General features: G+C 40.7%; 1 protein-coding gene across 1 annotated transcript in view; it reads left to right on the forward strand.

Moving 5' to 3' along the window:
* The window catches only part of FNDC1 (fibronectin type III domain containing 1), a 62,909-nt gene that overhangs the window by 33,382 nt on the left and 3,926 nt on the right, over positions 1-25,601 (forward strand). The window contains exons 9-18 of the mRNA XM_066545726.1: positions 1,422-1,543; positions 3,296-3,407; positions 4,400-4,789; positions 9,493-9,558; positions 11,443-11,604; positions 13,577-13,807; positions 14,193-14,301; positions 21,957-22,036; positions 23,722-23,751; positions 25,428-25,589. Of these exons, the coding sequence (XP_066401823.1) occupies positions 1,422-1,543; positions 3,296-3,407; positions 4,400-4,789; positions 9,493-9,558; positions 11,443-11,604; positions 13,577-13,807; positions 14,193-14,301; positions 21,957-22,036; positions 23,722-23,751; positions 25,428-25,589 (1,464 nt within the window). The remainder of the gene's footprint in view (positions 1-1,421; positions 1,544-3,295; positions 3,408-4,399; positions 4,790-9,492; positions 9,559-11,442; positions 11,605-13,576; positions 13,808-14,192; positions 14,302-21,956; positions 22,037-23,721; positions 23,752-25,427; positions 25,590-25,601) is intronic.

A 25,601-nucleotide genomic window follows, 5' to 3' on the forward strand; every position in this document is an offset into this window, starting at 1 on the left:
TCATTGAAAGCTCATTTGTACTCAGAATATGCCAGCCTCTCAGGTACATAGCTCTTCATCATGGATTGCTAAAAGACCTTTGTAGGTTCCATAGTACCACAGTGGCCATGCCTAGACAGTGAAGTGTTTCCTCATGTTTTCTGTGATGAATTTTTAAGCCACTTTCCTCGTTTTCCTAAGTAACAGCTCAGGGTTGCCCATACCTGTTGCCCATGCCCATCACAGCCAGACGATCTAATACCTTTATGGCTGTGATTTACCCCAAGAGACTTGTTTCTGACAGAATATCTGTGGACCTAGTAGAATAGAGGGTCCACTATAGATCAAGGTATTTATTTCTCATGTCACCTATGGAAAATCCCTGACAGCCTCAGTGACCTTGCTAGGTAGACATACCTTTTCTCGCTCCAATGCATGGACATCCAAAACAGTATTTAGTGACTTGTTTTAGTAAATACCTTCTGTGTTATCTGTAGGTAGCAATGTTTGGTTTGAAGTGGCCTTCCTGTTACACAATGAGGGGTGTGCAGCTGGGCTGTTGCATCTGATATGCTTTAGTCAGACTCAGTGTTGTGTAGAGGTTCACCAGATTAAAGAGTTTTAAGATGGGAGTAGACCCTGAATAATACCATGGGAGATGAGATGTATGGCATGAAAAAAATAACAGCTTTCTCTGTAAAGGTTATTTAAAGCTACTAATAGCAATGCAATTGTGAAGTTATAGCCAACAAGTGTTCAGTTAAATTTTTTCCCAGTCTATATTTTTTCCCATTATATTTTTTTGGAGGCAAGTCTATGAGATAAGATGTGAAAGTTGCTGCTCTTTCAGAGCTGGGATGCCTATAGCTCAGTGCTACTTCTCCACTTCTGACATGACTGTACTTCTGTTTAGCAGTGGTTTTTCAGCTAGAGAAGGAGATTCCTTCATTTTCCAGGTTAAAAATATAGGAGTAGAGATAATTCCTATGCCCTCTCCTTTCAGTTTTTCACTACAGCTTTGTATAAGGATAGGATTGAACAAGTGGTTGTGTTTAATAATGGTTTCTTCCTTCATCCCACATCTGAAAGATCATTTACGAAGATGACAAACATTTTAATGACTGTCGTGCCATGAAGAAACATTGCTCTGCTTTCTTAAAAAAAATAGACAGACCAGATAAACAAGATAGAGATGAACAGTGAGTGTTTAACCTCTTCAGAAAAATAATTTCAGATTCTTGTGTCAGTGGCAAAAATCTGACAGTGTCACAACAGTTACTTCAAGAAGAAGTGGAGTGCCTGGTTTGTGAAGTGTGGTGAGGCCTCTTTCTGTTCTTGTTTATACTCAGATCAACCAGAAAATGCATTTACCTGCAATTTAAAATATGGCTTGTAGGTTGCACAGCTTTCTTCAGAATAGTGTGTTTTCTTCCCTGTTTCAGGTTACAATGGCAGACCAAATCTTACAACGAAAAATGGAAATGGAAATGGAAAAGTTATCCCTGGTAATAATGGAAAACCAAGTGGACAGAAAGTAATCAATGGCCCTCAAGGAGCAAAGTGGGTAGGGTGACCTTCTCTCTAAATTCAAGATGTTTTGGCCTTTTATTGTATTTGTATTTTCATTAAGAAAAGACAGGCAAGCAGTGCCCTCAGTCAATGCAGCTTTAAAGTGAAGCTATACTTCGTTTCCACTGTTCCACTGAAATCTAATGACAAATTCTGGGTTTTGTTATTTTAACATTTTAAATTTACAGCCCGATGGGTTGAATTTTAAACTATAACATTACTCCTATTAAATTTAGAGAAACATTTTTTCGTCAAAGTCAATGAGATTTGTGCTCCCCATTGACTCAGGGACTCTTGACACAGTGGGCTCTTTGCTGTGCACTGTGAGGGGAGATTGCCTGGAATAGCTGCTGTGAAAGATGTGCTCAGCAATGCTTCTCCCAGACTCTCACTCCAGGTAGAAGCTCCTGAGCAAGACTTCTGAAATAAAAAGTGCCTCCATAACTGTCATGATGCTTTAAATGCACTTATGTAGGTTTTTGCTTCCTCATGTTTCCAGAGGTATATGCAGAAGTGCTCAGATACCATTGATAGGAAAGCCCCACAAGCTGCATTCATGCCCACACATTGTCTTTTAACATCCTTTACAATGAGTTTTTAACCAAGGAGAGCAAGAGAAGGAACTTGTGCTTCCTGCATGTTTTCCCAAGTGCTGAGCAGTAGGATTCTGTCATCAGCCTCCCTGGCATCAGCAGAGCTGCTTGCACATGGCATGACACATAAAGACATTTATTTTATGGCCACTTCAATCTTACCATTTTCATTAGAGGAACATTAAAAAGTGCATCAGGTGTGTCACATTCAAGGGAAGCATTTTGACAAGGATGCCCAAAGTCCTTCAAATGGATTGTAGAAAGTGGGCTAGGAAGGTCCTTGGAGTGCCATGGGGCATTTCTCTGCCTCTTGAGGGGAAGGCATTGCTGCTAGCAGGATGAACACCTTGCAAAGCAAGAGGATCTATGCCAAATCTGGTGCTTGGACAGCTTCAGAGACTGATCTCATAATCTGCTGTCCTTCCTGCTGCAGTATTTTTCTCAGCACCAGATGTAAGTCTGTCTTGCCAACCTGGAATTGCTGTTTCTGTCTCCTTCCCAATTTCCTCACAGTACTTAACACCTTTTGCATTTTTGTGTTCTGTGGCTGAGTGTCTGTTACCTCAGGTTAAAACAGCATAAAGTTCAGCTATTTTGGGTTGAAATAGCAAAAAGGACTGAATTTTAACTGCAGTTAGCTCTGGAATTCAGTCCAAGCTTTCAGACATATTTGCTTTACAAGACAGAGGCTTTTCTTCAGTCTCCTACCCCAATTAAAATCTTAGCTACTTTGTTTTCACTGCCATTTCAAAATAAAGTATCTAGTCTAATACTTAATTTTTTTAGCTAGACATAATTCTAAATCCCATCTTCAAAATGGTTCAGCATCATACTGAAATCAGTATTACATCAATTCACCTGAGGAGTCATGCAACCCTAGAAAATCAAGGGATTTGCTTATTTGCCCACGAGAGCTACAGTAGGTGATATGAATATGGCTGTGCAGCTCTGGACCCCAGTTCCTGGGAATCTGCTTTCTTCAGCAATGATATTTCAGTGATTACTATACACTTAGTTTTAAAAGTTCCAGTGTGTTGTAGCTATTCCTGAACATCATACTTAGTGTCTGAATTTCCCCAGGATTTCTGTTGCTGTGAAATTTCATTTCACCTCCTCTTGGGTTAGCTAAACTTGAGTCCATCTATTGCTTTTAGATTGTAGATCTTGACCGAGGGCTAGTGTTAAATGCTGAAGGAAAATACCTCCAAGACTCCCAAGGCAACCCTCTCCGAGTGAAATTAGGAGGGGATGGACGTACAATTGTTGGTAAGTTACAACTTCCTTCTTACAGAAAAAAGCTCTACAGTAGTTGTACACATGGTACAAATCTTTGAGCTGTTGAATGCTTCAGGCATCCCCAGGTCCCCTGCAAGCCATTTAGAGTGGCTTGTACCTCAATTCTCCACCAGATAGTCAGCACACTGCAGGACCTGGGGAGACTTTGAGTCACCCTGTGAGACTCCAGAGTAGGAGGCAGCATGAATCACTCAAGTCCATCTCACTTGTATCAGTGTTAGAAAGGACTGCAGAACTGAGCCAGAATAAGGGCTGATGAGTAGAATAAGGGTTGATGATTGTTTATATCTTTGTATACATAGGAGTAATTATTCCCCGCTGCTAGCACTGTACCAGCCATATGGATGTGTTTATTTCATTTTTTCTTCTAAAGCTGACCACAAATACTAAGAAACCCTGTTTGTGTTCTCTGAAAACTGCTGTTTGCATGTCAGTCCATCTGTACAGATCTCTTGAATACAAATTCAGTGCCTATTGTTAACCTGGCTACCATGAATATTCACAGTACCCAGAATTTGGCACACAAGCTTATCTGCAGTGACAGCATTTTCCAGCTCATCCCAGATTTTCCTTGGACGTGTTTGACATTAAGGAACAGAATATGGATTCATCATACATTTCATCAACAGTTAGTTGATGAGAGTGACTTAGATGAAATGCCATCATTGTCTGCACATTGTGATTCTGAAATGAAACCTCCCTGGAGTGTTTATCAAACAGCTGAAAAATGTGAACACAACTGTGGTTTTTTTGAGGTTCTTCTGAACCATTTTCCAGTTTTCTTAGCCATGGCTCTTTCCTAAGTAACACTCTCCTTCTCTGTCAGTTTACTTACAGAAGGCTCTATTCACTCTATTCAGTGTTTTTGTGGCATCTACTGTGATAAAACACAGTAATGCTTAATGCTATAAGCTTGAAGTGGAATAATGGCGAGATTATTTGGTTTTGTTCTTCTCTCTTAGATGAAAAGGGTGCTCCAGTGGTGAGTCCTGATGGATTGCCTTTGTTTGGACATAGCAGATTTAGTAAACCTGTAGCAAGTGCACAAGATAAACCAATAATAAGCCTTGGAGGAAAGCCTCTCATTGGTCTTGAAATGATTAAGAAAACAACCACTCCCTCAACTACTACTACAACAATACCTACAACAACTACCACAACAACCACCACAACCACTACAACAACTGTTGCTACAACCACCACCAGCACCACCACCACTCCAGAACCGACCACCACTGAGCCACCCACTGAGAAACCTGCACCAACCTGTCCTCCAGGCACCTATGGGGAGTATGATGATGAAGGCAACTTGCTCCTGGGGTTGGATGGCCTGCCAGAGTGCAATGCAGAAGGTAATTTACTTTTGTGCTGTTTGAATTCCCATGGCTGTGCTGTTTGTACAGCAGTTACACAGAAGTGAAATGGTGGAGAATCTGCCTCTGAAGATTTTGGTCCATTTGATAAGGTAGGAGCTGAGATTAGAGCATATGAAGAAGGGTTTGGGTGTTAAATGGATTTTCACTGGCAAATGCCAACTTTCACCAAAGCTGAGGTTTTTTAAGAAATTGTGTTTTCAGCAAATTTCTTACATTGTGTTGGATCCACTTTTATATGTTCATTCACATGGGGTACAAGTCTAAGCAGTAGCTTTGTGGTCAAAGCAGTTACACATAAGTTTTTCTTATTCCATTTCAGGCCAGGGAAGGAGCTGGAGGAACTATGCATTTTGTCTGTTTTGTGTTCACTTATCACAATGAATTCTGAAAAGTCTCTCCTTTGAGCCATGGTGGAAACAGCATTTGCAAAGTGAGATTCTTGTTCTCTTGCCAGCCCTTGGAGATAGATTGTCTAGCAGGAATGCAGCACAGCACAGATGAAGATGGTGAAAGGCAACCCAGGCTCTGCACAGATAAGGCAGAGAGTTGTACACTGATTTCTTTAATATCTGAAGATATGACCCAGTGTCAGTGCATGTCATTTTTCCCTGTTGCTGTTATACAAGCTTAGGTTGTGATGCCAAACTGAAATCCAAAGTAAACACATATAAATACACTAGAGTCTTTTGGTGTTGATCCTGTTCCCTATCATGTTTTATGCTTTCAGCACCTGGATTGCAAGTGAGTTAGCTACTTATTTGGCCAAACGAGATCAGGGTGCACCATGGTAGCCCCTTACCCTTCCCATTTGTAGGTAATCCTCAACTCATTCTACCAGTGGGCAATAGCAGCAGAGCCATAACTTTACCAGCAGGTTGGCAGTCAGACATCTGACAACTGCAGCAGCCAGTTTTAATGGCTAGTGAAGCCCCTTTACCTTTCTCCTATACACCTGTGTTTCTTAAGTCAAAGCAGATTTACAGGAAAGTCACGAAACCATGGCCTAGGAAGCTGAACTATCACTTTGAGAAGGGCAGTGATAAAGAAAGGTGTGGCTCCAGCAACTCACAGTGAGTCGAAGGATGGAGAGACTTGGGAGAAGGTCTCAGAAGCAGAAAACAAAATTCCCTTACCAGCGGTCCATGACAGTTAATGAGTGAGATGTCAGCTCTTTGTGCAGGTGAAATTACAATGAGTTATAGTGTTAGTATTTATTAAAATTAGCCACCTCTGACACTGTGCAGTTACAGAAGCATGCTTGCATGTGTAGATATGCACAGATGTGTACACACACACGCACACACACACACACAGACATGCATGTAAAAATCAAATCAGCATTAAATATTAATATGAACAGTTTTGCTTTTCCCTATGGAAAGTTCATAGTTCTTAATTGTACTTACAAATATTGTTACAAATATTGTTATATATGGTCACTCTCATACTTTCAAAGTTGCCTAAAGGGAGCCATGATTTTTGGTAGTTAGAGTCCCTCCCACACCCCCCAGCTCCTTTTGCTTATCTTAGATGTAGATTACATCCTGTAATGTTTCCTCTTTTTTGGCCTGTGCTATTTGGTACCTGGAGGATCTCTTCTGAAAATACACATTGTAAGAACAGTAGAAGTTCATGACATACATCTGGGGTTAAATCTGAAGGTAGGCTCCAGAAGATGAGTAACAAAATCCTTTGCAGTGTTAAGTTTAGCAGAGTTGTGGGCTGGGGAATTTTCATGTGATTTTCTGAACACATTAAAAGTTCTGCTTGGGCTTTTTGCCTTCTACCAGATGGGCTTGCTGAATCTTTGAACTTGACAGAAGCACGAATGAAAATTAAGTTTTTATTCAGGCTGTGTGTTCAATGAGAATGGCCTTGAAGTAACTCATAAACTGCCTGGCATTTTGACAGTATGTCTGCCAATGCCTCGCAGTGGAAGGCTGAAAGGATGGTGCTGGATTTCTGCTTCTTATCTGGTTCTTAAGGCTAATTACCTTATAGCTTTTGCAATACTAGTCCCTACCTGGGAATTTGGAAAGCTTCTCTGAAGAGACTTTTTCCATTTTTTTAAGTCTTAGTGACCTGCTTCAGGATTAGATAAACACAGGAAAACAGTCTGCCTGTTCCACAAAGAACTTGCTCAAAAAGTAAAGATCTTTGTGGTATTTATTTAATGATGGCTGTTATCGTTTAACAACGGAAGTGTATATTTCAAGAGTGGTAAACTACTACTCAATTATCAAAACAATGCAATTTTCACTTGACCATTTCCAAATTACTTTAAATTATATTTTTATCTTGTCTTTCCCTTTAATCTGAGTCTAGAAATTACTCCACATTGTTTAGTGAAATACTTTTTCTGCCAAAGCTTGATATTTGTTGCTAAGTGCTTTATTCACAAACAGGGTCTGCAAGTGCCAAAACCCAGCTCCAAATGTTCTACTTAAGCTTTGGCAAATTCTTTTATCTCTGTCAGGATTTCTTCTTGATCCAGCAGAATTTATTACCAGCTTTTCACTATATTCATCAGTCTTTAACTCTCAAGGAGGAGTTTGGCCACATAAGCATGATTTGTCAGTGAAATCAACTAAATTTTATTCATGAGCTCACAAAGGAAAAAAACAGGTGGAGACTTAACCATGCATTACATGTGATAAAATCAAGTGATAGAATTTGTAAAACAAGTAAGACAGCAAGACTGTCCTTACTGATGCCAAAAGTCTGTGGCAAGTGGTCATAGGAAGATTTGGCCCCATTTATTACAGGCAGGGTTTACTCAAGAGATTCAGCAAAGGGTGATGGTGCAAGGTGAAGAACTGCAGCTGGAGTGTGTACAGAAAAGAATAAAATGAGAGGTCTGTTGGGGAGTACTCTTATTGTCACCATGACACAGCTAATGCTAAACAAGCACAGTAACTGAAATTGAGTACAAAAATAGAAAATTAAATTTGGCTTTGCTGGACTGTACATAGGCCAAGGACTTACTAGCTAATACGCATGGATGAGTTGAAATCTGCTCATGGAAGATTTCAAATTTCTGCATATCTGATCCTCTTTATTCCTTGGATATAGGCAGTCAAAGGTAAGTGCATACATTATAGATGTTGGTTGATGTTGGCCAGTTGTGGGTAGATGTGCAGAATTCAGCAAAGAATCTACTTTGGGACTGACTACCCTCAGAGAAGCCAAGTGACTTCCAAGGGGATCATCTCCTGAAGTGTGCTGCAGAAGTCTACCATGAGGAAATATCAGATTCTCATATATGAAAGTATGACAAGAATAAACCCATTTCCTGTGTTTTAAAGCATATTTTGGCATTAAAATCACGCAGTGTATTTAAAATAAAATTATTTTAGGAGAAAAAATGCAGTTAAACAGTAATTGTTGGTTCAAAAAAAATCAGCAAAATTAAAATGTATCATTCAGATTATATTTGTGAGGTATTTAACATTGGCAGTTGAAACTTTGCACTGTTTGCAATTCTGGTTTAGTGAAAATAACACTATTGCTTCCATACTGAGTGTTACAGGAGTGTGACCAATGTGTGTGAAGTGTCTGGAGGTCAAAGCTGTCTTTCTCTTGTCTTTGTTCACATGCTGGACACTCTCCAGCCCCAGCATTGCATTGGAGACTTCTGATGGTGCCTGCAGTGGGTTACAGCACAGTGCTTTTGTTTTGTTTGCATGGCTTTTTGTGACTGTGCTGAGCTTTGGATACTCTTTGGCTTCCCTGAATAATGTGGAGAAACACTTTCCCCAGAGTGTGCAGGAAAGCCTTTGGGATTCAACAGATGAGGTACTTGATGGTTGATGTATCTGGTGCTGGATTCATGTCCTGCAGAGATAATGAGATAATATCAAGGAATAGTCATCTGGGAAGTCTGTTGGTGCATCTGCATTGGTTTTGGGATGCATCAGTAGAGAGATTTTGATGAGCACCTCATAATCATCTGTCATTGCTATGCTTTCATTTGCATCCTGGAGCAATCTCATTCTGATTTCCTGAACTGAATTCATGCTGGATGAAACTAATGCAGCGCAGTGCTTCAGGAGTACACCTATGTGGCCCAACCTGTAATGGGCAGCCATTCCATAGGATCAGAGTAGAGCTAGTGCAGAGTAAAACCCCAGAAAATCCAGCACTAATTACTTCATTCTACAAAGCCATTCCTTTTGGGCTGCATTCCTTGCAAGACCATTGACATGGTCTATAAATGTCATGGTTCTGTGGGCTGTTTGTTTTTATACCTCCACAAAAATATTTGGGTAGAAATATTTAATTCCTTGGTTGGTTTTTTTGGCATATAATATTTTCACATTTGCTGCTTCTGAGACTATAAAATATTGTCAAATCCAGATGTGATCTTTATATAGTTGCTGGCAGCCTACCTTTGCTCCAGAGCAGCTGGGGCCTGGGGCAGAGCTTCTGGAAGGTGATTACTCTTAATTTTATGTAGTAGCCCTGAGCCCATTTTTCCCCAGCAAAACTCCTGACTACTGCACTTAGCTTCTCATCTGTTGTTCTCAATGTGCAGGGCAGACTGTCACTGCATTATTTGGAAACCAGGAAGTTATCTTTTTCTTTACAATTCCACTGGCTAAATATTTTTATATTAAACTTTATTCCAGAATTATTTTATTGAATTCTTACAGCATTTTTTTTTCTTTCTCTGTCAATAGATACATTCTCAGGACTGGATTCAGATGTGACAGCAACTCCAGAAGCTTATGTGATATATGATGATGGTATGGGTTAACTGTATGAGTCTATTGCAAGTGACATGTTGCCTTTTTCTCTGTCTTCTTTCTTCGGAACTGGGTTCAAGGAGGCAGATTGGTAAATGGGAGCTTAAGCAAGTGATGGTGAGCTGGAAAATGGTTCTGCATTACATGTGAAGAGAAAGGATCTAAAACCATCTGTTTCTGGACATAAAAGTCCCTTTCTATCAGTCCTGCAATCTAACAGGAACCTATTGAGGAAATAAATTACTTTTCAGAGCTGTGTCATACGGACACTGCTTCAATCCTAGATTTACTTTCTCTGGTACAACTTCTATTCCAGCCCCGTCAAAGTCAATTGCCTCCTCTAAAATACAAAATCCAGATAACATTCCAGCCCTGAACAATCAAAATACCTTAGTGAGTTGTTTCTTTAATGTATAGTCTGCATTTGGACAATTAAGCATGCTCATACTGAATAAGATCACCTACATATAAAGTAAATAATCTGCTTAATTCATGTGGAATTTATATCAAAGAGATTTGAAATCAGATGAAAGGAAAAGAGGGAAATATTTATTTAGAGTTAGATTCATGTCATCTTGATATTATAATCAAGGACATAAAAACCTTAGCTAAAGAGGAAGCATCAAGTCACAGCATTTAATTGTAAGTTTTCATGGGGAATGCAAATTCTCAGTTATTGGAACTGAAATTCACTTTCTGCCATCCTTGACATCGGATGTTCTATCCCTCTTAGTGCTCAAATTCCTGCTCCTGCCCCCACATATGGAAGTGGATTAGTACAAACCTCAGTTAAACAAAAAGTTTTTTAGTAGAATTTATGGTTCTAGAACAATGAAAGTTTTTTTTATTTGTGGTTGTAGTGCTGGATCTTAAGTCTAATCAACAACAGAAAACATTTAAAAAGAGAGTGCAGCAGCTGAGTGGAAGATATTATAGACATTTGTACTTTTAATGCTGATCACTTCATACTGAAACTGACATTTAGAATGTGGAGAAGAGGGGACGAATTAGAAACTGCACAAGACATACATCCCATTTCCCTTACATCTCCATGGATGCAGAATATCCTCAGTGCACAGGTCTTTTGCCAGGCCTCCCCTTAGGTACAGGTCACCTGCAGAAAACACACACTTTAGCAGTTTAAGCACAAAACACTCAAAGACATGAGCTGAGTTCCCCAGCCTGCATGAGGTCATGGCAGAGATGCCAAATGCTACTTTCCCTTCATTTTGTGTGCCAGTCAGGTAGCACAGCAGCTTTTCAAAGAGCACTGAGTTAAATAGGACTGAACATAATGAGGCTCATGTGGGACAGTTTGCCTTCCTTCATGGCCCTGCAGGGACCACAACTGGAAAGTTCCGGACTCCGCATCTTCCGTCACAGGAGGGTTTGAGAGCAGTATTGGACCACCTCTAGGGCTTTAGAATTGCAACACTGAGTTTTCTTAGAAAGTATTTTTTTTCTCTCCCTTCTCTACTTCCTTTGGCATCTGAGGGCTTAGGCCAGGGATTCAAGTACTGTGCCATCTTCTCTTGGAGTTTGTGAGAGGAGGTGGCAGATACACATTCAGGATACTGCTTCACAAATACATTTGTTAATTTTTGTCCTGTTTAACCGTGTGAGTGAGGTCTAAATCAGCAGTGACATGAGTATTCTGGGGCAAAGACTGTTCTCTCTGTCCATGACTTTGGTAGAAACCATTGCAAGGCTGAAGTTTGACCAACCTTGACAAAGAGTTCTGTAAGGAGTGTGCAGTGGCCTCACTGGGTGGGGTGTGTAGCACTTCTTTGAGACTGTGGCCATGACAGAATTGTTTCCCTTCTCATAGTTAAGCCAAAATTAGATGAAGCATGCTAATACTTTCATCTTGTGTTTTCTCTGAAGACTACGAGTTTTTTGAGAGCACTTTGCCACCAACCACCACCACTGCCACCACTACCACTGCTTCTACCACAACAGAATTGGAGGCTGTCTATCCGGAGACCGGTGTTGGTGGCACTGGCCCTGTGTCAGAATATGACATTGCTGGGAAGAAACGCTTCACTGGTAAGGATGCCCTTTGCCTTATCTAGCTTACTACTTGTGCTGCAAAGGATTCTTGTTCCAGCTAGGCCAGCCCTTCAGCTGAGACCATTGCACAAACACATCCAGTAGACGTGTGTGTGTGGTCCTTTTAAGGATTTCCACCTTGGAAACCCAAACAGCAGTAGTTATTTCCTTGCTTCAATGCTTGCATGTTTATGCGTGGGCCCACAATGATTTTGTTGAACCGGTAAAAACCTCTTTGTACTCTTTCAGTGTAAGTGCTCTGTTCTGTGTTCTGCATTGTGTTTGGTCTAGCTGAAATTAGTGAGAGAGCAAGAGTGTCTACACCAGTTCAGCTTAACTGCATCTAACTTCACACCAGCAGTTCCAGCAGGGCAAGTCTCCACGTAGGTGTGAGTTTTCCTCTGGGGGACCTGATTCTTTTCCACTGATCTGTTCAACCTCAGCGATTTCATCCACCCTGCACAAGCATGTGTGCTTCAAAAGGTGTGCTTCAAAGTCAGGGAATGAATGGTACTTTGAATATGAACTTTCAAAAAAATAAATCCATAGAGATAAATATGATTTTGGTATTTGAACATTTTCTCAGTAGAAGGCATTTGGTGCAGGAACCCCCATTACATGAGCCATGTCTCCTGTGTACATGAGCCATTCAAGTGTGTAGGTTGGTGTTGCAGCACTGACTTCAGACCTGCTCTGCTTCTCTGTCAGCTGGGGGCCAGAGGAGAGGGATTTGGAGATTGTAGGGACCATTCCAGCCTCCACCCCAGGCTGGTGACACCCCCTGCAGCCCTTTACATATTTCTGGCACTTGAACTGAGGTCAAGTCAGCTGCTGACTCACCTGGCATTTCAGAAAAGAGTTCAGGGAATGGAGAATCATCTTTGACATGTCTTGGCTTCCCTTCCAATATCCACAAGCTTCATGTGGCTTAGAGTGAAACTCTGCTGCTGGAGAAAAAGATTTGTTTTTATATATGCCAAAACTTTTTCCAGTGCATCTTCAGTTTCCCTGTCCAAACAATTTCATGATGTTTCTATTCAGCTCTCTCACTGACAGTGCTTCTTGATTCATTTAGCTGGAGAGGCTAAAATTAACTTTATTGCAAGATCTGGAAAAAATTCCTTTAGGGCATGAAATCCAATAAGATAAACCAAGAAACGTTGGTTTATGAACATTTCAAGGCACTAGGGAAATAATATTACCATTTCAATGAATTGTATTACTGCAACTGAATAAACATTTCCAAAGCAAGTTTTATAGTCCTTCCTTTGAATGTTACGATGACTTTTAAGGCAATAAAAAGATGGTTTAATCTTTTCCTGAACTGAAGTACAATTCCAGTCAGTATAAAGCTTTTAAAAATAGAAGTTACAGGTTGGGAGCACATGCCTGGAAGGTAGGGACTCATGGCTCCTGGTCCCTTAGTACCCAGGGGACCACAACAATCCCTTTAAACTGGTTGGACGTCACCTTGGAATTACTCTTCGCCTTTCTTTTGTTGTTTTGCTCCAGCTTCAGGATGTTTGTGTAAGAACCAACCACTTAGACCTGTAAAGTCTTAGATGATTGAAGGCCCTGGCAGGGATCTGTTCCCGTGTTGGAAAGGCAGAATTTGGGTGACATTTTCATCCCACCTTCCGGAGCAGCTGGAGGTAGCGAGCAGAGGGTGCTGCAGTCAGACTGCTCTCTTCTGCCTCTTGTAGCAAAGACAGTTCTTCCATCTTTGCATAATTTGTTACAGTTGTGGGTGTGGGGTAGGTAAACCTGAATGTTGGCCTCCCATTCCCCCTGCTCATCAATTAATTTGGCTGTAAGCCAGGCTTTGTTGGCAGCGGTCTCTGGGCTGCAAGGTGAGGAATTTTAAAATGCGCCACAAAATGTGACTCTCTTTAGGAGATTGCCAGCCTGTGTGCTACTCTGGGATACCTCAAACTCCTTACTAAATGCTGCCCTTCCCTGTCTTTTCTAGCTCCTTATGTGACCTATCTCAATAAGGATCCAGCAGCTCCCTGCTCCTTGACAGAGGCCCTGGAACATTTCCAAGTGGAGAGCCTTGATGAAATTATTCCTAATGACTTCAGAGAAAAAGATCAGCGTCCCCTGAAAGCCCCTCACAACATCACAGTTGTGGCAGTCGAAGGCTGTCACTCCTTTGTCATTGTGGACTGGGCCAAACCTGCTCAAGGAGACATGGTAACAGGTACTCCCCTGAGGGTTTCTCTCCCAGTGGGAGAGTGGAGAAGGGGAAGGTTTTCCTGAATGACCATTTGTACTGGTGTCTGCACTGTCAATGTGTCACTTAAAACAGTGAATGCATTACCTCTCATCTTTATGCCTTCGCTGTTTTTAAAATCAGAATTCACAACTGGGTGCTGTCCTCCGATGTAATGCTCCATCATCATTAGCTAATTATAAGAAATTCTTACAGGCCAGGATTTTCCAGGAGAGTTAGGCATGGAATCACTTTCATATTCAAAGATGTTTCAGTTCATTTTAATCCTTAAAATTTACCGTGACACCTAGGGATATAATTTATTTAAAATTTAATTAGAATATTCATGACTATTTCTCTTTCCTGTTTAAAGGCTATCTGGTTTACAGCGCATCCTATGATGACTTTTTAAAGAACAAGTGGTCAACCAGGACTGCAGGGTCTACTCACTTGCCCATTGAGAACCTGAAGCCCAATACACGGTAAGGATTTGATCCACTCCTTTTCAGTTCTGTTAAGGAAATAAAACAAATTTTGAGAGTTGTCAGTTGTTTTTCTTGGTCTTAGTATAAATGTTTACATCTGGTTTAGATTTTACTTATTCTGTTGGACAGCAAATTGTTCTATAAACTACACAACAACCTGATATCTTTACGGTATTAACCCTGGAGCAGATAGCAGTGTGTACATATGTTTGTGTGTATGAAAACACATATCAGTAACAAAGAAAATATTGTTTTAAAATGCATTTTCTAATCTTTTAGATAATCAAATGTTGGGGGAAAATATACTAAAATATACTAAAATATGCTAAAATAGACCCATGGTTTGACTTGATGTGACGTGGGCCATTCCAACATATGTGTGGCAAAGATTTGATGCCTAAAGGCTGCTGGGGAAGTGCTACCCACTGGTCTGTTTTTACTTTCTGTTCACATAAATGTGCTGGAAGAGAAGACTTGGTGGTATAAGGTGAGCTTCTGGAATTGCTCAGAAGTCAATTTAGCAGGAGTTTTAGGTCTTTATCTTACAAAAAATCTGACAGAAATGGTGGAGCATGAATGCATGCTTCACATGATTTGTGAAGATTTGTGGAATAATTTGTGGTGACTGGGGGCAAATTAAACAGCTACAGAGGGACTGCATTCAAATTACTCCTTCAGAGAGATGCTCAGTGTCTCACATACTTGTCTCTCAAATTCTGAGCCTGAAATTCCTTTGGTGCTCCCTTGGGCTTCACACGCTGCTCTCTACAGTCTCTCAGGCACTGGTGGAAGGTGTTGCTCACACAGTGGAGAGATGCACTGGGATTGTGGGCTGGAATTAGTATGCCTTACTTGGTGGTGATCTGCAGATCTGAGCATTGACTGCTTGGACAGACACGTAGGGTTTGTGCTAGGACAGCACAGAAGAAAGAAATGGTGTCAGCCAAAGTATCTTTTCTTTCCAAGACAATTCATAGGCAAAGGGAAGGTTCTGAGCATTAAAAGTAGCTGATTGAGAACCTCAACCTAGAAAACAGAATTGTTTGAGCATGGCCTTCATCTAAAACCTTAATAGACAAAATGATAAAATAAGATAAATAAATTATGAAAAGCCAGTGCAGTGTAGCCAATTGGGAGGCATATGATGAGGCATATTTTTCTGACCACATCATGACACTTCTCCAGACTCCAGCATAGTCTCACACAGGTTTGCCCCTGCAGCTGCTCTTGCTGTCTGGGAAACATCCAACCACCAAGAGATCACAGAATGTTTAAAGAAGTCTTCTCCACAGAGACTTCCCTTCAGCCAAAGAGTACTGAGGACATGACATCTCCTTTGGAGGGCCAGAACCTGAGCAACTTCTGCAGCAGCTCCTTATGCAGCTGCACAAGGGCCATGTTCAGCAGAGGACACCTGCAATGTCAAAGACCTGGAAAATTAGCAGGGGAATTCTAATTATGGAGAAGCAGGATAAGCACATTCAGAGCACCTACAAAGTTAAAAGTACAAAGATGTTACAGGAAAACATGGTCCATCTTATCCCCTCCTGTTCTGTCTACAGTACTGTCAATCACACGCTTCGTGAGGCATTTTCTTACATATCCAAGAGCTAAAGAAAGGCCACTTATTCAGAAGATTGGTAATCTAGACCTTAGTGACAATCTTTGAGTCTGGTTCATGGTGTGTTAAAACAAAGTTACTTCACAGTGGAGAGCTTCAGTGGTGTACTCTGTGTCTGATAGTGCTCTCCTTACAAAACATTGTTGTTACAAATGTACACAGGGTGGTATGTGGCACAGCTCTCTGTGGGTTTCACCTGTTACAGCAAGATGGAAGAGGTTTGAGATCTCCTGTTCCTAGATAGTGATGGAAGCACTAGGAAATGCAGACCCTTCTGCCTTTGTACATCTACATCCTTATGACTTGAGGACTCCCTTTCCCTAAACAACTCTCCTCTTGCTGCTAGAACCTGTTCCTGCCTCCAAATCCCAGATTCCTCTGTGTGCCCAGCCCTTTTCCCCTTCACCAGTATTCATTCCTCCACTCTTACTTTGTCTCCCATGCAGGCCAGGGAGGCATTGCCTTTACACCCCTGCTTCTCCTGGCCGCAGCCCTGCATTTCTTGCTTCCGTGCCATTTCTACCTTCCAGCTGAAGCTCCTCACCTCTTCAGTCATTCAGTCACATCTCCCTCCCTCTCCTGATGCCCAAAGGACAGGGTTGAAGGCCAGGGATAACTCTCTGCTTCTCATACCCAACACGTAAAGGGCTCCAGCGCGCCAGAAGGAGTGGTTGCAGTGAAAGCTCACAGGAGTTCTGCAGCTGCTGTCCATGCTACGCTCAGTGCAGGGGGATTGGTGGGAGTTGAGCTGCCAGCATGTCTGAGATGGACATTAACTCCAGGCTACAGGTCACAATTTGTCTGTATTTGAATGGAGTTTTTATAGGAACAGCAAGGTTACGGATTCATGCTTCTCCATGAGCCTAGTGACTGTCTTGTCGAATTAAGGTTTCATGATAGGGAGGTTCAAGCAGGTGCTATTTATTTAAGCAGATTGTTTCTCCAGCATCTTCCTGAAGATGATATAATCCACTGGCCCCTATTGTATCCTCTGTGAAGGCAATGAAGGCTTCATGTGGGGTCTGTGGTGGAGAACGAAGGATCTTTATAACAGAGAAATTTTATGTATCAGCCATTCTCATTTACATTCTTCAAACCCACAGACTGAATTGATTGCATACTTTTTGTCTTAAAAATAACTCCCTAACCACTAGGAAAAGATACCATGCCTAAGAAAATATGGGATAAAAGTTGAAGTTAATCTAAAGATTTTGTGTCTGCATTGTTAATGAATTTTGTGAGAAAAGTCTGATTAAGTAATTTACTGTAAGCAGATGCTGTTGGCTACTGGGCATCCACAAGGGGCTATGGGTGGTGCAATTTTGCAGCATGCATAGAGTATGAGAAGTAAGTTGGCATCCTGGCTAAAGTCAGCTCCAGAGAAGATTTCAAGCTGTCAACATATCCTGGAAAATATCTGCCTGTTATTTAGGTTTTACAAACAAAACAGAAATCTATGTTTAATCCATGTCATAAATTTTCTCCCGAGGCCTGGTCTGACCTCCATTTGAGAAGTGGAAGTTTTTCCATTAGTGAAACTCTGGTCAGCTTCAGTGGGTACAGGAGCTGCTTCCTTGTGATTTGTGATTGTAAACACTAAGATGACTTTAAACTTTATTAAATCTTTAAACCAGTAGTTTTGACAAGGTCCCTTCCCTAACTTTAATTCTCAGCTGTAACAGAAGATGATGCAAAGGGCTGGACAGCATCTGCTCCACCACTAAATCAGTCTTATGCAGTCAGAAACATTATAATCCTTGTCATAAACATTTCAGTTCTCTTCCTGAGCATGGTTAGACTTTTTCCTGCCTTTTTCAGGAATGCTGTGTCAGTGCCTGATGGGAGTAGCTAGATAGTCTCATTATTTAAAACACGGTTCTTCACCCCCACATCTCCATGTCTTCTGAAATCTTTAACTCTGTTCACTTAGGTTTTGTTCCATCTGGGGCTACTTTGATCCCACAATGCCTGCTACCAATCCAGTGTTGTACAGAGTACTTCGTAGGAGGTTTTTAAACATTTACTCAGGGCTTACAACTGCAAACAGAGCCTGGTTCTTCTGTTTCAGGGGATCAGATGTACCAAAAATTTATATCTCCTTTCTATAGCTCCATTGAAACAAAGCCACGGTATGTCCAACAAGCAGCATCAACCACAGGTGACTGCTTTGTGCCACAAGGGCCACACAAAAGAGCTAAGATGTCCATGAAACCATTGCCCTGTACAAGTGCTAGACCTATGTGGCACATACCTACCTCATACCAGCTCTGGAGGAAGCTCCACTGCCAGCTTGGCTCTGATGTCTTTTTATAAAATTAGTTGTAAATATTGATGAGGGATGTAGTGGTGGACCATTTCAGATGGAGGGAGACACTTTGCATTAGCCTGTGAACCTGCAGGCTCTCATTTACACTTTTTTCTTATGGAGGAATGGTGTAGTTGTAGGCAGAGGACTTTAGCCCTTGCTGTGGGGGTGCATCCTGCCATCTCAGCCTGCCACTGAGCAGAGGGCAGGGCTGAAGATCCATGCAGGCAGGGCTGAAGATCCATGCAGGCATGCCTTTGGCATGTCTGGAAAAAGGAATTCGCAGCTAACTAATTTTTTTTTAAGAAGCTGCTTCCCTAATTATCATGCTGAGTGATTATCTCACTTTGTGCTGTGAGTGCCAGCTATTTAATTCCAACACCTTGAATTAAGTCAAAGAATAATTTTGCTCTAAATGACAGGTGTTTTGAATGATTAGTCATGTAGCCTGAATGAAAAAACATGCTATATATTCAATGCCCTGTTAAGAGTCCACTATGTCCTTTCTTGAGGTATCACTAGAATTGGTATATAAAATCTCAAAGGAAGTTTATTCGTAGGAGGAAAAGCCTTTTTGTTGCCTGTATTGAAAATGAACAACAAATGGTACTGCATCTGTTGTGATTCTTCTGTGCCTAATGGTAGCAATTCATACAGTTCTGGCTAAGCAAAGTGTAAATCAAATTATATATTGCAAATTTTGTTCATGTTTCTATGTGATGAAAACCAGTCAAGTTATACTGATTTGAGATTTCCTGGCAAATTCATCAGCTGAAGGATTTTCTGACTAATGAAAATGTCAGATTCCTGGACCTAGAATGGCTTTGACAATTTGTTTTTTTATTTGTCATGTCTGAGAAAGAAATATATCCCAACTGCATTATTTTATTGACCTTCTTAATACAGCAGTTCATAACATTGTCTATGTTTAAATCACAGTCAGCAAATTATGAGATCTGGCTCTCTTTCTGGTACAACTAGAGCTTCCTTCTGTATATAAAGGCTTAGAAATCAATTTTGCAATTTAGTGAAGAAAAATGTACTCATGACTTCATAACTCTTTTTTTTTATCACATCTTGGTTTTTTTTAGACAGTCAGGCAGGCAACATGAACCATCATATGCCCTAGGTGGGCTTCTATGTGTGTAAGAGGACAGCTGAATGCACAGTTGTCCTGATTGCATAGGTAATCAGTTCCTGAATTATGCATTGGCTACAAATCCATGTGGTTTTCCCCACTTAAAGAGGTGCACAAGGTTCTTGGGCTGCTCTCTCTCTGTTTTGAGGGGGATTATGGCACTCCTATGTCTGATGGGAATGCTTTGAGACTACCCTTAATACATGTGTATTAAGGGTATTTAAAGTTACCCAGACAGTGCCACTGTGTTGAAAGGTGGTATCTGATTATACTTCTTTGGAGGCACTGGGAAATCAGGCATCCATACTTTCCACTATGCTTTGAAGTGTTATGGGAAAGGTGTGGTCTCGAAGACATTTTTCTCCTGCTCTTCTGAAGCAGTTACAGCAAACATTGAGCTAGGTCAGGTAAGCTTGGTGCTGTGTTGCAGCTCTTTTGAGAACCACAGTGAGGAATTGCTTGTGTCCCATCCCTATGGACAGGCCTGTGCTGCTCACCCCTGTCCCGATCCAGGTGACAAGAGTGCTAGTGAAGGAGGTGTGGATGAACACAGGTGCCCCATGAGAGCATTGGCAACTTGGGATTAAAGCAGTGCTCAGGCTGCCATGCTCTGCTTGGGTGGCCAGAAGTGGAGAAGCACATGGGAGGCTTTTTGCCTTCCCTCTCCTCTTTCCCCAGACACACTAAACACTCTTTTATACAAAAAATCTAGTTCAGTAGTTAAAAACGGGCAAATTTTTCTGCCAGCAAAAGGATTGTGCTGGGCATGAGCAAAAGGCACAGCCTTGCTGAATTCTGCTATTTATCATGTTTTCTTTTTGCCACAGCATATGTGTCTTTTAAAAAAGAACTCCCGAGTTGTTTGTGAGCATCATATACTCATTAATTGAAGGCAGAACTGGCTGCAGAAAGCAATAGAGGAGTAGTTTTCTGGTATCAGCTGCAGGAAACGGCAGGGACAGGGGACATGTCCCTCATGCAGATGTGGGAACATGTCCCACAGAGGGTCTGACCATGCATGTGCTCCAGGTCCAATGAATATACAAGGTAAAGCTGTTGCCATGGATGAAGTCCAGAATATTTCAATTCTGGTAGCTTCCACATTGATTTCACCTAGATAACATACCTGCAATATTAAGGAATAAATGCGATGCCCTGGCCCATAGCCTGGAGATAACCACCTTGCTTCTTGGCAAAACCCACCACCCTTTGGCCAAAGAAGGATTTGCACATCTCTCCTACCTTTTCATAAAGATCAGTTTGATTTTAAGGCACAGCAGTTCACCTTACTTGACAAAAGACATTCCTTTCAATGAAAAAATAAATCCATTTTGCCAAAGGGCTGGTTCACCATGTCCCCTCTGGTTTGTCACTGTGAATGGTTTCAAATGTGCTGAGCTGTGCTTGGGTCAGAGAGGGGCCTTTCAGGAGGGACCTTCAGGCCCTGCTGTGTGGTTAAGTCTGAGAGAGCTTCACCAGGAAGAGCAGCCTGATGTTTTTGATGGAGCAGACTCCCTTTCACCAGCTGTGATACATCAGGCCTGCCATTCACGTGGGACACTGTCATGTGAGGTAATCCAGTGCTTGGTGGCAACCATCCATGAAAGTAATTATTTGCCTGTTATGTATGTAGAGCTTTTGGACATGTCTGCTTTTGGATGAGAGGCTAAATCGAGATCCAAATGCTATGTGGATATTACAGAGGCACAGTAATTTTAATTTTTTTTATTAATTTCTTTACAAGATTGAAATGGAGCAAGCAGGCAAGAAAGGAAAACTTAAACTCAGGAATTTAAAAAATGCTGTGCTGGAAATTTTTAAGTAATCTTCCATTCTAGTTGGTTTCTGTTGAACTGATACAAATATAAAAGGAAAATAAGAAAACATTAATCTGGGGGAAAATGTCAGAGTAGGCATCAACTAAAAGTCACTGTATTTGGAAATGAACTAAAAATGTACTTACATGTATTCTTCTCTAAGGGTGAGGATAAATTTGCTTCTATTGAGCAAAGAATGGAGTTCTACTGGTGATTCATGTGCTTTGAGTTAAGCATGTGATTTAAATACTTTGGAGGAATCAATAATACATCATGTGATGCTTTCTTCTTTTGCTCAAGTGTTGTGATCTTAATGCTGCTGGAGTTTTTACAGAAAAAGTTTAGCTTCTGATTTCATGTAAGTCTGATGCAGTTTCTGTTTGCAGTGGTGTTTACATCACTGCTTCCCTAGGAGTTAATCTGGTTTAAAACTGTTCCTGAGATCAGAATTTTATGTCCTTGCAACTTTTTCTTTTAGTCTTTTGCTATTAGTTTCTTCATAGAAAGTGGATGTCGTTGTATGTGGTTTTTGGAAGGGAGATGATACATAAATAAGTGTTCCAAAAATATGCATGGGAGCAATTGCAAAAAGGAGACATTTGTCTGTAACAGCCAGCTCATACTCTGGCTCAGTGTCCAACTCCATTTAATGCAAAGGATACTCAGTGGGATTCTTCTGCGTTGATTCTTACCCTGTTTTAGTATTATTTATAATTTAGCAATTGCAATGGACTCTATTTCAATATTATTTCCCCTCTCTTCTTGTTTCAGGTATTATTTTAAAGTCCAAGCAAAGAATCCCTTTGGTTATGGACCTGTTAGCTCTTCAGTGTCATTTATCACAGAATCTGGTATGGATTGCTTTTTATTTTCATCTCAAAACTCATAATAACAGATGTGGCAGGACAATGACTGAAACCAGCATGCCAGTAACAGCGATTATTCTGGACTAGCTGCTTTCATATTATTTTGGGGTTTTTAATTATTTGCTTTCAGTTAAGCTGGGAAAATAATACGCACTCCTAATGCCACTATGAAAATGTAAGTGATGTTAAAGTCAGCTCCAGGGGAACAGGAAGTTGAATTTCAAAGGCAAAGGGCTACTAATGTTCAGCAATACAGAAACAATGGGAAGTTTAAGGTCTTTGATAGATTGTCCAAACATTTAGCATTTAGTAAATTAGTTTCCTAATTGTGAACAGCTAAACAGTTGGAAGCAGTTGTCTCTGGAAGAAATACAGAAAGCAATAGTTCCATCAGACAGGCAAAGTTCTCTGGTTTTTTTTTGTTGGGTTTTTTTTTTTTTGACAAGGAATGCTGCTCTTTCACAGGGTTAATAGTACATTCAAGAGCAACACCCCCTTCTAAAAATAGCAGGTTAAATGAGCTAGTTTTTGCCTGTTTCTTCTTCTACTTCCATTGAGACAGAGGCCAGTGACTCCACTGAATAATAAACAACAAATTTTTCAGTCTTGACTTGAGTTAAAGGTCTTGTTGTTTCTTGCAAATTTTGCCCTTTTGGTGGCATAGGGTTTACACAGTCTGCCCTTGCTCATTTGACTTCCCTTTGTAGTGCTCATTTCAGAAGCTCCACTAAGAACTGTGGAAGAAAATCATCACAGAAGGGAGACAGAAATGTGAGATAATTCAATGGTCCTGGATAACATATTCAGATTTTCATTAAATGAATAGGAGGCTGAAGTATTAATCCAAGGAAAATATTTGATATTGCCCCAGATGGCCAGGAGTTCAATGGCATCTTGGCCTGTATCAGCAGTAGTGTGGCCAGCAGGACCAGGACAGTGATTGTGCCCTGCACTTGGCACTGGTGAGGTCCCACCTCATGTCCTGTGTTCAGTTTGGACCCCTCACTACAAGGAAGACTTTGAGGTGCTGGTACATGTCCATAAAAGGACTGTCAAGCTTTGGAACAGGCTGCCCAGGGAAGTGGTGGAATCGTCATCCCTGAAGGTATTTTAAAAAATGTGTAGATGTGGCACTGAGGGACATGGTTTAGTGGAGGACTTGGCAATGCTGGGCTGGCAGTGGACTCACTGATCTTTTTCCAGCCTGAACAATTTCATGATTCTGTGCTATATCTTGCAGATCATTTTTCTTCTGCCAGCATATGTGCTTGAATGCCTAGTTTTCCCATCCAGAATCAGCTCCCTTGTGAGCTTTATTTAACACATTACATACACCAAATTTCAAGTTTTGTTTGCAGCACTGGTCTTTCATTTGTCATGGCCAAAGGTGGCTTTGCAGGTGGCACAAGTACAAAAACCAGTTGCTAAATGCAAGGCCACATGGTATAGTTACAGTGATGGAATATGTCATAAGAGAAAGAAATTGCTAATTCAGAGTGCTCTTCTAATGAAGGTGGAAGGCTTGAGCTGATGGGAATATTCAATAAACAATGCCATCACAGGATGAAGCACCTTATTGAAAATGTTCAATCAGTGACTCCATATGTTTCATGTTATAAGACAAGGTTTGGAACAAAATACTAAATTTTTGATGTGTTTTTTTCTTCTAGACAATCCTCTCCTCATTGTTAGGCCACCTGGTAAGTTTTACTCTGTAGTTTCATTCATGAAGCGCATAAAGCCTGTGCAAAACAGTTCTAATATAGGAATTAGAAACATTTAAACATGCAGTTTTAGGTACAGTTTTAAGTGGGTGGTAACAAATGGGACTAATTCATAAAACATTTTTTGTCTTAGGATCCCTTATTCTATTTTCTGAAGAGAAACCTTGTAAAGATGTGTTCAAAGAAGCACTTGATTTTGGCCCATCTTTTTCCCTGGTATAACAGCTTTAAGTGCTTGTTAAATAGCAGCAAACTATGTTGCTTCAGTATCTATGTCCTCCAGTTGCCTAAACATAGCTTGAGTAGCAGGATCAGGTTTCTTTCTCTCTAGTTCTGGTGCTCATCTGTACAAATCATCATGCCCTTATAAATGCTAAAAAATCCAAAGATTTGTTACTGACCTGAATAATATGCCACAAAGCAGTTTAGATTGTATTTCCAAATTTGCAATAAGATAGTTCAGCCCATAATCAGAAGATCTGATTTCCTGGTCTTGGGACTAACCTTGCTGACATGAACATTGGCAGTGTAACCCCAGCCAGAACGTGCCCTTAGAAGAGATGCAGGAAAAAAGACCTCATGGTTACTATGCTCTGTCAGCTTTCCCAAGGAGTTTAAATGGTTGGTTCTGGATTTTTTGCCACACTTTTCATGAAAACAGAGTCTAGTATATCCCTTCCTTTTCTGTTTTATTTTGCTTGCTAGTCTGGCTTCTTTGTGTCCTCGGAAGTCTCTGAGGATTGCTGATCAGTGATTGCTCCTCACAAGCAAGGGTTTGCAGGATTTGGTCCATGTGCCCAGTGAGAGGAAGAATGACTAACAGAAGAAAGTTCCAATCTCATTTGTAAACCACGTAGAAACAGCAGAGTGAAAACAGAGCTTTGGGCTGTAGCTAGAGAGAAAAATACCAATTATCACATTGGAAGCTTTTTATATCATTCTGTGTACATTAATACAACAGCAATTTCAAAATAAATTCTATTGTCTTGGCAGTACAAAGCAAATATTTAGGTAAGCCAGTAGAAATATTTATTCTTTTGCAGTACAATTAAGCAGTCTTATCTGCAGCAATGCTCTGAACAGAGTCCCACGGGAAAGGTCTCACTTGTCTATTACTGGAAACTAACCTGTTTTGATGTAATCTGGGAAAACAAAACAGAAAAGTACATTTTTATATGATCTTTTAAACCAAAGAGCAAGAAGAGACTTCACAAGCTATTGCTCACCACAGAGTCTTAACATCTGCTCTTCTGTAAAAGGGTTATGTTTTGCCATCTTAAAAGGCAAGTCTTTGTCACAGACCTAAAATCAGGCTGTGTTAAGAAGAGAAACTGTGTAATACTAGATAGAGAAGAAGTCTTACTGAAACAATTAAGACTGTTTACTTAAATCTGTGGTTCAGTACATGAAATCATATTTTAATAATTTTAACAGTTATTTTTGTCTACTGCCTAGGAGGGATTTAATAAAGTCTCTAACTTTATTTTCAATAATATTTTTTTTTTGAAGTACTATTTTTAAATATAAAAAAGTCACGCGTTAATCTGTTGCAGCATGTCTTCTGAAACATATTATTAGATGTTAAACTCTGCAAAACTTGGACTGAAGTGTTAAAGTCTGTCCCTAATGTGGAATTTCTTTTTTTCTCCGAGGGGGTGAGCCTATCTGGATCCCATTCACTTTTAAATATGACCCCACCTACTCAGACTGCACTGGCAAGCAGTACGTGAAACGAACTTGGTACCGCAAGTTTGTAGGAGTGGTTCTTTGCAACTCCTTAAGGTACAAAATTTACCTCAGTGATGACCTGAAAGGTAGGCACCAAG

The sequence above is a fragment of the Molothrus aeneus genome, chromosome 3 (genome assembly GCF_037042795.1).
Source record: "Molothrus aeneus isolate 106 chromosome 3, BPBGC_Maene_1.0, whole genome shotgun sequence".
NCBI classification, from domain to species: domain Eukaryota; kingdom Metazoa; phylum Chordata; class Aves; order Passeriformes; family Icteridae; genus Molothrus; species Molothrus aeneus.